Consider the following 17,494-nt stretch of genomic DNA (forward strand, 5'->3'; position numbering starts at 1 on the left):
AGGAATTTCTTTCCTTTCTTGGAACACAAACCTGTTGCTGCTCCAACTTCCATGCAGTTAGCCCCCACTTTCCCGTGAGAGGCCTTAAATACTGGAAGAGAGTAATCTGTCACCATGCCTGTGAGTTTTTTTTATAAACTGAACATCTCCAGTTTCCTCTCCATTGTGGCCATCTTCTTCTGGACATGCTTTGGTGGGTGAATTAATCATGCTTCTTCTAATAAAGTTAGGTTGATATCAATGCCAATATGTCTATCTAGAAGCATTGACATAGTGACAAGTGAAGTGTCAAGATTTTTGGCTTATAGCCATGAATATTTTCCTTCTTTTCCTCCTTGGGAATAGGTTTTGGAGATTCCACTTAGGTTTTGGCTTCAGAGCCATTACTAAAAGGCATCTTTGCAGCTTGTCTGATGTGTGTGCGTGCATGCACACATGTGTGTTTAAAGTTGACATTTTCTTATTGGCATATTGATGTTGAGGTCATTAGAATTCATTTCATTTCTATGGCAATGGGAAAAGGATCTTACTTCTTTCCTGAGAATGTTGATTGAGAATGACCTTATAACCCAGAGTCTGGGAGGGAAACTGACTTTTCTTCACCTTTGTCAGCATCTTATCCTCTCGAAATACCTATGGAGATGCTTCTCTTTCTCAGTCAAAGCAATCACCATCTTCCTTCATCTTGGGGGTAAATTATATACTCAGCTTGAGGGTCTGAGGGCAAATTTTTAAAGCTGCCTTTCTTTTGGCTGCTGAGCTGATTTTTAAAAACCCCAATGAAAGGATTTATTACTGGTCCTCCCTTAGTGAGACAAAGGGAACAGGGCATGTGGGCAATGTTGAAGTTCATATGTAACACGCTTTTGATTGAGGACATGCCAGGAGTTTAACAGCAAGATAAAGATGTGCCAGGAGTTTAAACCTCACAAGTTCTCTTTGCCCTTCTACTTGGTCTGTTGATCCTTCTTCTTCCTAACTGATATCAGATGCCACAATTGCCTCCTTAACCCTTATTTCTTCCATGAAGGTAGAACCCATTAGCCGGCCCTCTCTCTTCTTTCTGTGCCCAGGTATGGTGAGAAGGGATAGTCAGACACCACAGAGGAGACTAGGATGATCACCTTTCTGGTTTTAACATTCAAGTCCCTTATCCCAGGAAACTCCATGGTCCCGGGCAAACTAAGGAATGTTGGTCACCACACTGATGGGACCTCCCTGTGTTGAGGATTAATACCCATCCCTCCTCAGAGTGGATTCTCTTTCTTCTCTTTTTCATGGAAAAAGCAAAGATTAGTGAATTTGGAAGTCCACAGTTCTCCTTTCTGAAAATGGCTCTCTTCCCATCCAACAACGAAACATTTCTTAGGGAAGGACTAAAACAGGGATAATAAGAACCAGATAATAGTGCTTTGAGGTAGCTGGTAAACTTTTTTTAATGCCACCATTGTTGACAGGATCTACTACTTAATACATACATGCATACACATATACATAACTACAGTAGGATTTCTCCCTTATGAAATATTTCTTTCCCAGGAGCTTAGTAAGCATATCTGCTTATGTAAAATATTATTTCTCAGTGGCAGGTCTTCCATATTAAATGGGAACTTGGATTCAATAGAGACACAAAGATTACAACATAGGGAGGAAAATGAGATCTCACTATATCACAGGACTCTTCTTAACTCTCTAGATGTGCTTGTTAGCCAGCCCATGATTGGTGTCTGTAGAGGTCACAGGCACCCTGGACCAGGGAAAAGACAGCAATTGCAAGAATAGTACTCCTTGTCATTGTCAAGAAACTGGTCTTTGCAGAGGAGAGCCTCACAAGCTTGCTTTGTTACCACTTTGGACTAGGGCTGGGATGCTGTGAGTGATTCATCAAATGCCAACATTGGTGATTTACAGGACAGGGTCAGACTTGTTCTGTGTGAGCAGCTACTAGCCTTGCCTAGGAATCCAGGTAATTTAGCATGTGTATGAAAGACTCAGAAAGAGAAGACTTATAGCTTGCCCAAGGAAGGAGGAGACGTATACCTTGCCCTCTTCTCTAAGAAGGCCACCCTCTTCCAGGAAGCCTGCTGTGTCAAGAAGAGAAGCATCTGAGGAAGAGGATGATGTGCTGCAGACATGTCTGCCAGATTGGCCTTGACAATCACTGGGGTTGATAAATGCTACAATCAGACTATCCCCATGTCTGGGAGAAAGGAAGTTCACTGTGCCTCCTCTCCACTTGACTCTCCAGGCTGCAAGACTCTTCAGCTCTGAAACTAGAGAGGGATGCACCATTCTAGTCTTCACCATTTACAGCTAGAAAGCAAAAGAAATAAAAACCAACTTCTTCAACTAATACCCAAGTATGTGCTTGTAAAAAAACCTTTTCCTTCTGAGACCCCACCCTCTTGTCTTGCCAACATTTCCACTTCATGCTGCTAACTTGCTCTGTACTGATGCAAATTGCCGTCTAGCTGGAGAGTGGGGGGTGGGCATGGGGTGGATGAGGGAGGGGACCTAGGGAGGGGCTGGGGAGTGGATACAACTACGTTGCCTTTACTATTGTCTTCAAGCAAGAACAAAAATAATGTCTTCTTGGTGCTGTGCTGTCTACCCACTTATCTCTTTGGAATTGGATCTCTCTTTGGTGAGAAAACATTGTCACTCCTCTCTTTTTGTCTCTTCACTTTGCTGTGGTCAAAATCTTGTAACACCTAGTCTAGGAAGGAAAAGAAGACTAATGCATTTACCTCTTCTGGCCAAAATTTGTAATCTCTTTTCCATCTAATTTAGAAAACTGAGGCTGAATATTTGGTTTGAATTCAAACAATTCAGGAATGGATTTTAAGTCCTAAGTATGAACAACGCATTGCTTTGGGCCTTACTCAAAACTTAACTTCACCTGTCTCATCTACAAAATAGAATTTCTGAGTTTGTAAGATTGTTGTGAGTGCTCCAACATGGGTCGTCTGAGGGCCACTGTTAGGATTTTTACCAAATGTGTTCTGCCTGTTCTGTTACCTACTTAATATCTTTAAGTCCATTCAAGTTTTCACTTACCTAAATTTATTTTTGAAGGGAACATTATATCAGTACTCAAAATAGAAAAAAAGGCTATTGAGTTTTAACTAGATGCCAGTGATCAAAGTGCAACCTCTGTTTCTGTGTTTAAAAGGGAGACAAGTGAATGTTGGAGAGTTGTTAGAAATGCCCTACCTCTTGTGTGTGGCTCTTTCAGTTAATTGGGAGGATCAAAAGAGAACTTACAGAAGAGGAGCTTCCAAGCTTTAGGAGTTACTGTGATTTAGCTACAAGCTGCATTCTACACTTTTGGAAACATGGAGAGAAGGGATAAGAAACTGCATATATTTTTAACTACTGTTATAGTGGATTCAGATTAGGTTTCTCTTTCTTTACCTTTTCTTTCAGCTTGCCCCAGATCAATATCTTTGTTAATAAAAATAATAAAATAGCAATAAGATAAACTGACATTTAATGAGCTTTTTTTCTGCTATGCATTGAGGTCAGTGCTTTATATGGATTATTTCATTTAATCCTTGTGAAATCCTTACAAGATTAGTATGAAAATTACCCCTACTTTACAGCTGAGCAAACCTCAGCTGTAACTGGTGACTAGCTCAAGGTCGAGACCTGGGAAGTGTGGATTTGAAATGCAAACCCAGGCAGTCTTATTCTAAATGAGGCCCACAGTCCTAAGCATGTGCAACTGTGTTCATTATGGGGATGTATGTATTCCACCTTCACCTGTTAGGCACTGCTAGGAAAGAGCAATGAACAATGTTGCTTAAGAATTTTCCTTTCCACATCAGCCTGGGACCCGAAAAGGAACTCTGGACATGCCTATTACAGTTTGAACTCTGTCACTCACTTGCTTTCTTGTTTTCCTTTGCTCTTGCTTCCTCTGCCTGAGCCTCAATTTCCATCTTTAAACCATGGAAGACTCTGGTAAATTATTGATCAGCAGGAAAGGCCCTTCTGCACTGATCTTTTATAGTCTGTCTAGTATTCAGCAAACTGGGATTACTGAATAACCAGCAATAGACTGTGAGAACAAGATGTGAGTCAAAGAAAGCATTGGTCCTTTATATTCCAGGCCATCAGGGAGGCTGCTCATAGTAGGAGTGGCCCCTAAAAAGGCAGTTTGCCTTCCCTGTATTTCTTGGTCGGAGCCTGGAACACTATTTGGATATGCTCCCATTGGTCTCAGTAAGCATCAGCCTACCATTGCAAGCTTTGTGCAGTTTCTCTGCACTTTTATAAGATCTCTAAGTCTCTCATGACAGCATATAAAGAGGGATTGTTGACTTCATTTTATAGAAGAGGAAAGACTTTGTCAGGGAAAGTGATTTGTCCAAGAACAAGAGCTGATATGAGGCTGAAGTCAGGACTGAAAACATTCAGATTTCTCAATTCTAACAAAATGCTTCCTTATTCTTTAAGTTTATTTTATTTCTAAATAGATAAATTATACATTTTTAGACTATATAAATTATAGGTTACACAAATGATGTATTTATGCAATCCATTTCCACTGTAAAAATTTCTTGTTATATATATTAATACATACAACAAAATACCCCTTGACTCCAACTCAATGTTACCCCCCTCCCCAGAAGTAAATGCTCTTTTCACTTGGCTTATGTAATTCAAGAACATTTTCTATGCATTTACATATGTATAAATGTACATGTATAACATATGGCTTTGTTTTTTCTTATATGTAAATAAAATGATGTTGGTATATAATAATTTGCTACTTGCCTTTTCAACAGTGTACTCTAAACATCATTTCACATTAACACATATAATTTTTTTAGCTGCTGCGTATCCATTTCATGCTATAGACATTGTATGGATTGCAGTGTTTTTTTGCATTCTACCTGCCTCCCATGTGTCAATGGAACATCTCCCGCATCAGAAAATCAGCCTCTGTTTTTCTGGGACTGTGCTAAACATAGCTGGAGTGGTTTCAATTTAAGTGGCAGCAGTAAGTTGACTTGGCAGTTTCCCTATTAGGGCAGGCCCACCCTTATATGGGCCTCCTCTCATTATGAAGGACCAAGAAACTGCCCAAGTTGCACAGGCTTTGGACTCATCCTGCAGGACGTCATCCTTTGACGGCATCCCGTTCCCATCAATTCCTAGATGTGTGCTTTTGAGCAAGTTATGTAACCTCCTAAAATCTAGTTTTCTCACCAGTAAAGTAGGAACATATTGATCATACATTTAAAGTGTTATTGCAGGAGGTATGGAAAGCACTTAGTAATAATCACTTTTAAAAATGCTAGCTTTCATACTGTCATGATTTCCTCTTTCTCAACAGCCTCACCAGTTCTGTTTCCTACTATCCTGGAATATGGTATGAGGAACAGGTTATGGAAAGATGAGTCCAAATAAACCCCACACATCACCCGCCCCCCGCCCCCCGCCACAAAAAAACAAACAAAACCAAACTTGGCTGGGCGCGGTGGCTCACGCCTGTAATCCCATCACTTTGGGAGGCCGAGTGGGTGGATCACCTGAGGTCAGGAGTTTGAGACCAGCCTGGCCAACATGGCAAAACCCCGTCTCTACTAAAAATACAAAAATTAGCCTGCCATGGTGGCGGGTGCCTATAATCCCAGCTACTTGAGAGGCTGAGGCAGGAGAATCGCTTGAACCAGGAGGCGGAGGTTGCAGTGAACTGAGATCCTGCCACTGCACTCCAGCCTGGGCGACACCCAAACTTCTTTTCATAATAAAAGAAATTATATTGGAAGCAATACTACCTCCACTGGCATCACACTGTCCAGTTTACTGGCGGCTCCTGTTGGAAACTAACCACTGCCCTATGGGGTGGGTGGTTATATTATTAGTTGTTACCATTTGACAGAAGAGAAACCTGAGGCTGAAACATCTCCAGCTCTCCCATCAGTTGTTTGAGGAAGTCAAAAACTGAACTCAGGTCTTCAGATTCTACATATGAAGTCCCTGTAAGAATTGTGGTACTAGCTATTATTTAGGGAGACTGTTAGACCTACACACCTGGCAACGAGACACCATTCTTTCACTGATATCAAGTCATATATCATCCATGCAGTATTTTTAAAGTCTTTAAAAAATGTGCCAGGCACTGCACTGCACCAACAGCTGGTGATATAATTAAATGAATGAATAGGGTATCTCAGTTCTCTATGGCAGGTGTGGCCAAACCGTGGCCTGGAGGCCAAATCTGGTCTGTGAGCCTTCAGGTTGGTGTTTTACTTTAGTAAATGGCTGGGGAAAAAGTTTTATTTTGTGACATGTGAAAATTACGTGAAATTGAAATTTGTGTCTATAAAGTTTTATTGTAACACAGCCATGCCCATTCGTTTATATCATCTATGACTTTCACAATAGTTGTGCAGTTGCCACAGAGAATGTGGCCCATTGAGCCTAAAAGATTTACTATTTGGACCGATACAGAATTTGCTGACCCTTGCTGTGGAGCACTCTCCAGCCCTTCGTATTATATATATATTCACTGAGTGACTATCATAGTTGGCATCTTCCAGATTTTTTTCAGCTGTTCCAGTCGTAGCATCTTTTGAATGATTTTAGCACTGCCAGCTGTACTTCCACTGATCTAACAGTTTAGGTTAGGTTAGACAAAGACATGACTAAGCCAAAAATTACAAAGCAGCGGCCTCTTGTGGCTAATATAAGCATTATTTAGATAATTTGATTAACAGGTTACGGTGAAAACCTAGAGTTAGATTGTCTTCGCTCAGGGTTGGGAATCCCAGATTATTTTGAAATAGCTAGGATATTCTGTATTTCCTGCCTCTTACCACACTTGTAATCTGTATAGTGAAACACACTTGTCTAATTATAAGTTAGCTGAGTTAAAAACAACGTAATAAGGAGACAATAGAATGAAGTACCCAATTGAATCACTCTTCTAATGTAATGTGAATTTTTAGAGCCTGGGAAAAAAGAGAACGTTAAGACACTGATTAACGTGGAATATTTTGTTAGAAAAACTTGCTGGCATCCTTGTATTTCTGTCACGAAAAACAGAGACAGCCTAGTGGGAATCAGAAATTGGGATCATTGTCCTACCTAGCCTAAAAACAGGTCCTAATCATGGGTGAGCAATTTTTCCCCTTGGGCTTCAATTAAGCCCTTGTAAATGAAGGAAAAGGGGCTGAACAAATCTCAAAGAAACTTTACACCTTTGACCATAATTTCATGTCTAGAGAAAACTTATAAAAATTTTCCACAGGCCTTCAGTTTAAGTAATTTGCTGAGGTCACTTGGCTAGCAAGTGACAAAGCCATGACTCAAATGCAGGTGTTAAAGCTTTTGCTGATGACCCTTGACACTGTAATACTATGTATATCACTGCCTTATCAGGGCAATTAATTCCTCACCTTGAAAGGGGAGAAAGGCCATCTCCTGAAGAAAAGAAGTTTGGAAAATTCTGCTGTTCCCAGTATTGCCTTAAAGAGCTCTGCCTGTAATCCTAGTACTTTGGGAGGCCGAGGCAGGCGGATCACCTAAGATCAGGAGTTCCAGACCAGCTGGCCAACATGGTGAAACCCTGCCTTTACTAAAAAATACCAAAAATTAGCTAGGCATAGTGGTGGGTGCCTATAATCCCGCCTACTCAGGAGGCTGAGACAGGAGCATCACTCGAACCAGGGAGGCAGAAGCTGCAGTGAGCCGAGATCATGCCATTGCACTCCAGCCTGGGCAACAAGGGTGAAACTCCGTCTCAAAAAAAAAAAAAAAAAAAAAAAAAACAAACAAAAAAAGTTCTGTGAATTGAACATCTTGTAGCTAAAAACTTTCAGAGATCAGAAATTGGATTACACTGGAATCTTACTTAGATACAATTCTATATATACACTGCTTTTCTGTGCAGTATTTGCTGCTCTTCTTTAAAAAGAGGGATTCAGGTCCAAGGCAAGAGAAAAGTTTTTAATAAACTTTTATTTTATATTCAAGATAAAGCATATACACAATTCAATGTGGAAATAAATTACTAGAAATACTTTGGAAACTTTTCCATTTCCCTCTCAAACTCGCTTTTTTTTAAGCTCATAAGTCTTTTTATTTGCTTTTAAGACACATGGCAACTATAATACTAAGAAAGAACTACAGTTTTGTACAGAAACATAGAGCCTTGTCTTGACTATAAGGTTTAGTTGGTGTTTTAGTAACAACAAAAAAGCACACAAGACACAAACGCTCTTCAACAGGTTTACTCAAACAGCTTCGCTCAAGAAGAAAAAGGCACAGATTTAAAAGGATGACAATAATCATTAAGAATGAAGTAAATGGAGACTCAGTCAAAAAATGATATTTTATGAATTGTCAAGAGAAAAGCAAGTCTTTCAAATTATCTGTCTTCATTAAAATGAATTTTTAAATTAAATTGTATAAACATATGATATAAAGTTGGTACTTTAGGAAGCGTCTTTGTATATTTTTTATGTACAAATCTTTGTATACAATTTCGATGTTCCTTATATATTCCCTATATAGCAAACCGAGCCAGGACCTCCCAACTGCATGCCTCAAGTCCCTGTGGAGCACTCTGGCAGCTGGATGGCCCTACTTGCTTTCTGACAAAATAGCTGGAAAGGAGGAGGGACCAATTAAATGTAGTCATCTTCAACTGGCTCTCCATTGACATCACAATAGTGGATAAAAATTGCCACTACTCGCTGAAATACACCCTTCTTCATCTGACGCATCTCTGAAATTTCCTCTCCTATTGTTTCCATACAGATGTCTGCAGACAGCTGTCCTTTCCTTCTAGGAGCATAGATAGTGCCTTTGAAATTAGAAATAAAAGGAGAGATACATATGATAATCAGAATCATTTGGAAAATCACTGATAAGCTGGTCCATAGGAAATTCCCATATACTCCATTATAATGTAACTGATGCATGAATAGCTCAAGGAATGGTTCACCACCAGTTTGTTCTTATGTTTGATGCCTAAGACAGCATACATGCTTAAAGTCTCAAGGTAAAAATACCGCAACAAAGGCAAGTCAGACACATGCACATGTAGTTCATAAAATCCATTTCCTTATATTTTTAAAAAAACTTTGGTTAACAATAAATATTCAAGTATGCTACCACTTAGAGAAACTACATTCAAAAATTTCTCCCCAAATTTCTACACCTAAATTGTAAGTTTCCACACAATAAGCAGCTCATAACTAGCAGGAGAATAATACAATTGGAGCAATTTTGAAACAATATAGTTGAAGAGTTATTTAATAAATAATAAGATTATAAATACTTAGGTAATACAAAAATCTTGTAGGAAAATCTGTCTAAAGGAATCCTTTCTACTAGCCTTTATATATCCCTAGTAAGTCCACTGAACATCTATTGTACAAATAAAGAACTGTTTTGAAGTGAGTAAATAAAAAATATTTATATGGGAAACCATTTAACACTGCACTGCTCCTAACTCACAAAAAGATATTAAGTATGTAATACAGTAGGCTATACTTAAACTAGAGAATAGATGTCAAGTCAGGTCATAATTACTTTCTTCATCGTCTTCAAAGTCGTATCGAGCGAAGCTGTTGGGCTCTGCAGCTCGTAATGACCTCAGCCAAGGGAAGTCAGAAATCATGGAATATGGAGCTCCATCCACAACACCTAAAAGACAAATGTAACAGAGCTAACTGGTGTGGAAGTGCTGACAGAGCCAAATTCTGCAGTATTTTGTAAGCAGAATGTAAAATATAAAATAAAGAGAGTGAGTCAGGTGTCCTCAAATCATTTCCAGCTATCGAACTATAGTAATTTGTAATTTTTGTTTACATTTTATGTTTCACCACTGGTTCTGATTGTCCTAGAAATAGTAAAGACTCACACAGGCAAAGCAATATTCATCTGGCTCCACTTCTTGCAGGTATTGAAATCATCCATATTTTGAAGAACTGTAAGACCCCCATTCATATCTTCCCTAAGGCATGTCCGGTCATCTAGTTAATAGCTATTTAACTTTCTTTTTTAAAAAAGTATAATTCTCTACATTGGGGTTACTGCTTGCTGTAAGCCCCAACCAGTTTGACTAATTGATTGATGGATCATTCATTCATTCATGAATGAGAAAGGGCCATGTTTGGTTTCCCAGGCTGGTCTTGAACTCTTGGGCTCAAGTGATCCTCCCACCTCAGCCTCCTGAGTCGCTGGGATTAGAGGTAAGCTACTGCACAGGCTATTTAACTTCCTAAACATTTGTAAATATTCACCTTCTAAAGTATAGATTTCTCTTCCCCAGGGGTACTTTGGGTATTTCTTTAAGTCTTCTTCATTTCGAGTGGCTTCAGGGAAGAATTCATATTTAATGAGCTCTCTGGAAGTAACAGGAAAAATTAAGCAAAAATTACAAAACTGGAAATAGAGTGTCGGGTAGGAAGGAACCATCAAAACTGTTTCGGACACAGATTCTACCGAACATCTCAAACAAACATTAAATACCTAACAGAAGTAGGATACACTCAAACTAGAGAATCCAAGTGTAGTCAGGTCAAAACTACTTTCTTCACTATCTTCAAAATCATATCGGGGAAAGAAAGTCACTTTCTAAGCATATGTCTTCTACACAAAAGGTGCTTAATGCAACATTTATATAACAAATATATAAAAGTCAAATTTTCTGATGATATAAAATATCATAGTCTTAAGATCTTCTTCAAGTTGATCTCTTTTTCATGCCCCAAGGCTAAATAATGTTACAAGTACATGGTACATGTGCAATTTGTTCTTGTAATTGTTATCTGAGTTTTAAAGATCATAAATATATACATATGCTTTTTAGTTTTAAGTCCTCATTTCCCTCAGTTTCTCACTTATGTTAACTTCAGGATAAGCTTGTTTGAAAAGCTTAGATGGAATCATGTAAAATAAAGAAAAACTGGGATTTGCTTCTGGGTGTCCCTGCTATAAGAAATGACTCAAAAGGCCTTTAAGGGCCACAGAGTTACTTACTGATTGATGTTTGCTATAGTGTCCATCCAGCTGCGAATGCGCACCTTATTCCGGACATTGGGAGGGTTACTGAATTCATGGATAATACAGATGTGATAGGGGTAGGGACCACTAAATAGCTTCTGCTCCAAAGTTAGAGTGTCCACCTGTGGAAGACATCATAAAGAGATGTCTTCAACAAAGAGAACGCCTTAGAAATCTCTCTCCTAGAGCTTGAACAATCTTTCCATGGACCTTCAGTTTTGAAATCTCTAGCTGATTTGAAAATCAAATGTCACATTCAGACCTGAAAACAGTTTGTCATGCTGGGAATAATTTTGCAAACTCTTCTGTCTAGGGAACTTGGCAATTTATATCTCACTGTTATATTTAAATACCTACTAAACCAGAGAATCCCGATTGAGATAAATGACGTCAGTGAACTCAGAATCCACTTCTGCGTATGTCCTTTATTAAGTATTGACTGCATTATAGAACTGTGAATGTGTAGTAACATATACCCTATTCAAATGAGACTGCTGCCCAGTCTTTAAGAGAGAATGCATTTTCTTGTCTTCTAGGAGCCTTTGATAACATTGCTTTTTTCTCATGGCATGCCCTCCCCCATCTCTAGTTATGAAATCTCACCTGGCCATCTGAGTGGCATATGTGTTTGTCTCCTTTTTTGGGAAGGCAAACTCCTTGGGGGGAGGATCATGTGTTGTGTATTTTTTTGCACCCGGCATATTGTAAGTTTTGAGACACTTGACAATATGATGAACTGACTCTTTTGAGGCCAGGCTTACACACTGATTACAAAGAGGCATTTAAAATTTCCTTTAAACCCTCTTTTGGCATTAAGCATAGAACCTTATATACAATATACTCTTAATAATGATAATGACACTAATAGTAGTTATATGATGGCTTACTATATACCAGCACCTGTTTGAGAGTTTCACATGTATTAAATATCACAATAATCCTGGGTATATCGTTATTATTCTAATTTTACAGATGAAGAAACTAAGACATAGAAGTCAAATAATCTGCTACAGGTCAGACAGCCAGAAATTTAATCAGGCAGTCTGAACCAGAGACTGTGCTCTTAAACCACAGCCAAGGGTTTATACTTTTAATAAGTATAAAAACCTGTTGAATAACAACTCCCTGTATCATACATAACCTGTAAAAACTAAAATATCATTACTGTAGGTTGGGCAAGTGAATGAATGCCAAATCCAAAAGGCTAAAGACTAAAAAGAAAAAGAAAAACACCACAATATATGTATCATCGGAAAGGAGCAAAGCTCGTTACCTGCTGCATTGGGCGTAGGTATATGATGCGGTTTCTCTCGGGTGGCATTCTTAGTATCTGGTCTAGTACCTGATCCATGTTCAGTTTCTTGCACTGTGCATAGTCAAATCGGTTTACAATTGGTGCATTTTCTACTTTTAAATGTTTTAGTACCCTGCACCTGGTAGCTACAAAACGAAAACAATGGTAAGCTCTATACATATCATCTTTGGAGAGATGGCCTAATTTTTGTTAGCACAAAATACTGCAGTAACAAACATCTTTAATAGATGTCAAATAATATCATAGAGTACAAATGGCAGTTAACAAAAAAATTTGAAAATGTGGTTCTGTTCAATTCAAAAGAAGGTAGAAGGGGCATTAAAGTGTCTTTTTCTAAGATTTTACTGTTAAGAAAACCAAGTCTCAGAAAATGACTTGCCCAGACAGAAACTGTTTAGGAAATATTTATTTAAAAAATGAATAACTATTATACATTTTTATAGTCAATAGTCAGACCTGAAATATTCACCTACGCTACCTTACATTCACTCTCAGGAATGAGCAGAGTTGGATTTTAATTCCTGTCACAAATGTAAAAGCAGAACCTTGAAAAAAAAGACCCAGAAACACATTTGGATACTTTGGTCTAAAGCTATTCAGTCCAATCTAGTAGCCACGTGGTTAGTGGTTACCATAATACTGAACAGTGTAGACACAGAACATTAAAGTTCTACTGAAATGCTGGTCTAAAACATGGTTAGTTTTTCTGTTTGATATATAAAACATGAAGTCAAAAAAAGTAATTTTGATATAATAAACACATTTAACTGAACTAGTATACCAACTTCAGAAAAATATTTCCTTCTCTTTTTTTAATCTCAAATTTCAACCTGGTCCAATTTTCACTGCAGATTTCAACCAGGTCCAACTTGAGAGAGAAGATCAAATGGAAAAGATTATAAAACCACAGGCTCATTTGTCTGATCTTTTTAACATTTCACAGACATCTTCTGTAACATCCTTGACCCAAATGTCATCATCGTCTTGCAAAATCTAATGTAACTAACTTGACATTTAAACACTGAGAGAGACTCTCGCCTCTCACGTTCATTTTCTTCTTTTGTGACTTGGTGGAAAGAAGGGGAACTGGTGTTGAGGACAGCAACAGAGGAAAGGAGAGTGCTAGATGACAGTAAGGATCCAGTGGTTCTTAGCTATAAAATCAGACATGGCTAAGGTCAGTTCTAATCTCATTTAATCATGTCCTCTGTCATTAACTTAGCCACTACCTACAGACTAAGCTAAGATCCTCTCACCACGATAAGCTGAGCCAAACAATTTGGTTTAAAGGGGAGAAGGTTGGGCCTGAGGCCGTGTGATCCATCATTAGGTTAGAGAAGGTACGGGAGGAATCATCGAAGTAAAAAGAAGAAAACTAGTCAGATTCTCGGAGAGCTCAGAGAAAGGAATGGAATGAGATGCCAACTGGCAGAGACTGAAGATTGAGTTTTACATTCTCAGAGCTCAAAGGGTGTAGGTACTGATAGAATGAAAGTTCTTCCAGTGCTGCTGTAAGGCTAGGGTGAGTACCCCTACTGTTACAATCTCTGAGCTTTTGAAGAGCCTGTGTTCTCTATTGTAGAAGGAAACTCCAATAGGAGATAGTAATTTAAGATGTTTTAGGACCAAAGACCACATTGGCTGGGACAGAGAAAAGTACTACTTCTTCAGAGTAAACAATAAGAGTCTGGGGTCCCCAAGGTCTGAACTTTTGTAGAATTCAGAGGAGAAATAGTGCTTGAATCTCAGTTTCATCTCTCCTTTCTTGGGTTCTCCTCAGTTTATGACAATATGTTTGGTAAATATCTTTTAATGGGATTTCTTGTTTACTACTAATATGGTATGAGATATAAAACAAAACAAAATAGACCTCTTAATATTTTTTGGCAATACAGGTTGACTAACCTTTATCTGAAATGCTTGGGACCAGAAGTGTTTTAGATTTCAGATTTTTCTTCAAATTTTGGAGTATTTGCATTATATACTTACCCTAATCAAAAAAATCTGAAATCTGAAATGCTGCTCCAATGAACATTTCCTTTGAGCATCATGTTAGTGCTCAAAAAGTTTTGAATTTTTAAGCACTTGGGCTTTCTGATTTTTAGATTAGAGATGCTCAACGTGTACTAACATAATACAAATTAACATCACTAGGCATTACTAGAGGTCAGACCCTGTACTGCGTGTGTGGGTGTGTGCATATGTCATGTATATATATACATATACAGGCATTTCTCATTTTATTGCACTTTATTGTGATTCGCAGACACTGCACTGTTTACACAAGGTCTGTGGCAACCATGAATTGAGCGTCTACTGGTGCCATTTTTTTAGTAAGCATGTGCTCCCTTTGAGTCTTTGTGTTACATTTTAATAATTCTTGCAGTATTTCAAACTTTTTCATTATTATTTTATCCATTATGGTGGTCTGTGATCAATGATCTCTGATGTTACTATTTTAATTGTGGGGTGCCACAAACTGCACCAATATAAGTGAACTTAATAAATGTTGTGTGTGTCCTGACTGCTCTCCCAACAGGCTGTTCCCTTGTCTCTCTCCCTTTCCTCAGGTCTCCCTACTCCCTGAGATATAATGATGCTGAAATTAGGCCAATTAATAACTCTACAATGGCCTCTAAGTGTTCAAGTAAAAGGAAGAGTCACAAATCTCACTTTATTTATTTATTTATTTATTTTTTTGAGATGCAGTCTTGCTCTGTCGCCCAGGCTGGAGTGCAGCTGTGCAGTCTCGGCTCACTGCAAGCCCCGCCTACCGGGTTCATGCCATTCTCCTGCCTCAGCCTCCCGAGTAGCTGGGACTACAGGCACCCGCCACCATGCCCGGCTAATTTTTTTGTATGTTTAGTGAGATGGGGTTTCACCGTGTTAGCCAGGATGGTCTCGATCTCCTGACCTCGTGATCCGCCTGCCTCGGCCTCCCAAAGTGCTGGGATTACAGGCGTGAAGCACTGCGCCCGGCCACAAATCTCACTTTAAATAAAAATATAGCAATGATTAAGCTTGGTGAGGAAGTCACGTTGAAAGCTGAGATAGGTCAAAAGCCAGGTCTCTTGCGCCAGTTAGCCAAGTTGTGAACACCAAGGAAGAGTTCTCAAAAGAAATTAAAAGTGCTACTCCAGTGAGCCCACAAATGATAAGAAAGCAAAACAGCCTTATTGCTGATATGGATAAAGTCTGAGTGGTCTAGACAAATCAAACCAGCCACAACATTCCCTAAGCCAAAGCCTAACCCAGGGCAAGGCCCTCAACATTCAGGCAAGACTCTCCACCAGCAAAAAGATTATGACTCGCTAAAGGTTCAGGTGATTGTGCGCATCTTTGAATAATAAAATGTTTTTATTTTATTTTAGTTTATTTTGAGATAGAGTCTTGCTTTGTTGCCCAGGCTGGAGTGCAGTGGGGCGATCTTGGCTCACTGCAACCTCCGTCTCCTGCGTTCAAGTGATTCTCCTGCTTCAGCCTCCCAAGTAGCTGGGATTACAGGCATGAGCCACCACGCCTGGCTAATTTTTGTATTTTTAGTAGAGACGGAGTTTTGCCATGTTGGCCAGGTTGGTCTCGAACTCCTGGTCTCAGGTGATCCACCTGCCACAGCCTCCCAAAGTGCTGGGATTACAGGCATGAGCCACCGTGCCTGGCCAATGAAGTGTTTTTAAATTAAGGCACGTAAATTTTTTTTAAAAATACGATGCTACTTCACATATAATAGACTATAGTATAAACGTAACTTTTATATGTGCTGGAAAATAAAAAAATTCTTATGATTTGCTTTGTGATATTCGTTTTATTATGGTGGTCTAGAACCAAACCTGCAGTGTCTCTGAGGTGTGCCTGTATACACACACATACACAAACATTTAACATTTAAATCCATCACTGCATTTAACTTTCACAAATGCTTTATGAGTTAAGCATAATTATGCACAGCTTACGGATTGAAAAAAATGAAGACAGAAAATTACATAACTTGCCCAAGGCAAGTAAATAAGTCAGATCTTCCTAATTTCACATGGATGGATATCTAAAATATAATTTTGAATAAAAAAGGTAAAATTAATAGATCAATTATAGGATACACTATGTAACTAAAATTTTAAGAAAGCACAAAAACTAATGCCCTATGTTTGACACATATATAAAGAAAGACATAAAAGGTGCACTGGAAAGATATATATTTAATATATTTAATACACGAGTGTAGATGGTGGTAGCAGATGAGATTAACAATGAGGGACACGAGACTAAAAAGAAAAAGGGGCTTGGATTAATGATAATGTGCCACGAAGTAAAGATACAATTAATCATCTCAATCAAATATAGAGCAGTTATACACTTGAGGCCCAATCGGCGCTTCCCTCAAAAACCATGCCCAAGTCACACAGCTAGTAAATGACCAAGCCAGCAATCAAACTGAGGTCTATCTGACTCCAAAGCCTATGCAGGCTGTTATTTACTCTGCCAGATCAGGCAGTAATCATCTTTTGGAGACAGGCTATTTTAAAAGATGAACTAAGTTTCTATATATGATGCTCAGAAATACTATGGAGTAATAATTTGAGAACTAGAACAAAGGCGGAACTAAAGATAACCCAACACAATATTTCCTTTAAGAAAATAAGACAGTAATGATATTACAGTATTCATGAGTTCCTAATTCTTTTAACTCATTCATGATACTCTTGTATAATATGGGCCCAAATACATACCATGGATGAACATCATCTTCGGACAGTCTTTTAGCACTAGATCTGTGATTCCACAATTGGTCATAGTGACTCCAACAAGATTCTTGGATTTTAATACAAGAACCTACAAGGAGAAAAATTAGAAACTATATAAAGATACAAACTTTAGTTTGTGTGCATTATTTAGGAATTGGGCTAGACTGTGATAAAGGTAAGTGAGGGTTTTTTCTCTACCTGCACATGGTCATCCTCGATCACAGGATCACTTGTACTGGTGGATTTATCTGCTGTCCGCTTCCGTTTCATGGCGTGACGTGGCTTTGTTTTGGCTACTTCTAAAAAAGGCAAAAAAAAAAAAAAAAAAAAAAGAAAATCCAAATTTTAGCCTTGCTTTCTTTCCCTCAAGCACATTCAATCACATACGTATGAACATCATCAAGGCAATTCC

At 38.6% G+C, this 17,494-nt stretch overlaps 1 protein-coding gene across 6 annotated transcripts in view; it reads right to left on the reverse strand.

The window, feature by feature from the left end:
- Positions 1–7,952: 7,952 nt before the first annotated feature.
- FBXO38 (F-box protein 38) overlaps positions 7,953–17,494 on the reverse strand; it is an 80,557-nt gene continuing 71,015 nt past the window's right edge. For all 6 annotated transcript variants that reach the window (XM_055285715.2, XM_055285716.2, XM_055285714.2 and 3 more), the window contains 7 exons: positions 17,281–17,381; positions 17,068–17,170; positions 12,299–12,465; positions 11,002–11,147; positions 10,263–10,366; positions 9,550–9,663; positions 7,953–8,818 (listed from right to left, as the gene is read on the reverse strand). In XM_055285715.2, coding sequence (XP_055141690.1) covers positions 8,640–8,818; positions 9,550–9,663; positions 10,263–10,366; positions 11,002–11,147; positions 12,299–12,465; positions 17,068–17,170; positions 17,281–17,381 — 914 coding nt within the window. In that variant the 3' untranslated portion in view covers positions 7,953–8,639. The remainder of the gene's footprint in view (positions 8,819–9,549; positions 9,664–10,262; positions 10,367–11,001; positions 11,148–12,298; positions 12,466–17,067; positions 17,171–17,280; positions 17,382–17,494) is intronic.

Source organism: Symphalangus syndactylus, chromosome 7 (assembly GCF_028878055.3).
Source record: "Symphalangus syndactylus isolate Jambi chromosome 7, NHGRI_mSymSyn1-v2.1_pri, whole genome shotgun sequence".
NCBI lineage: Eukaryota > Metazoa > Chordata > Mammalia > Primates > Hylobatidae > Symphalangus > Symphalangus syndactylus.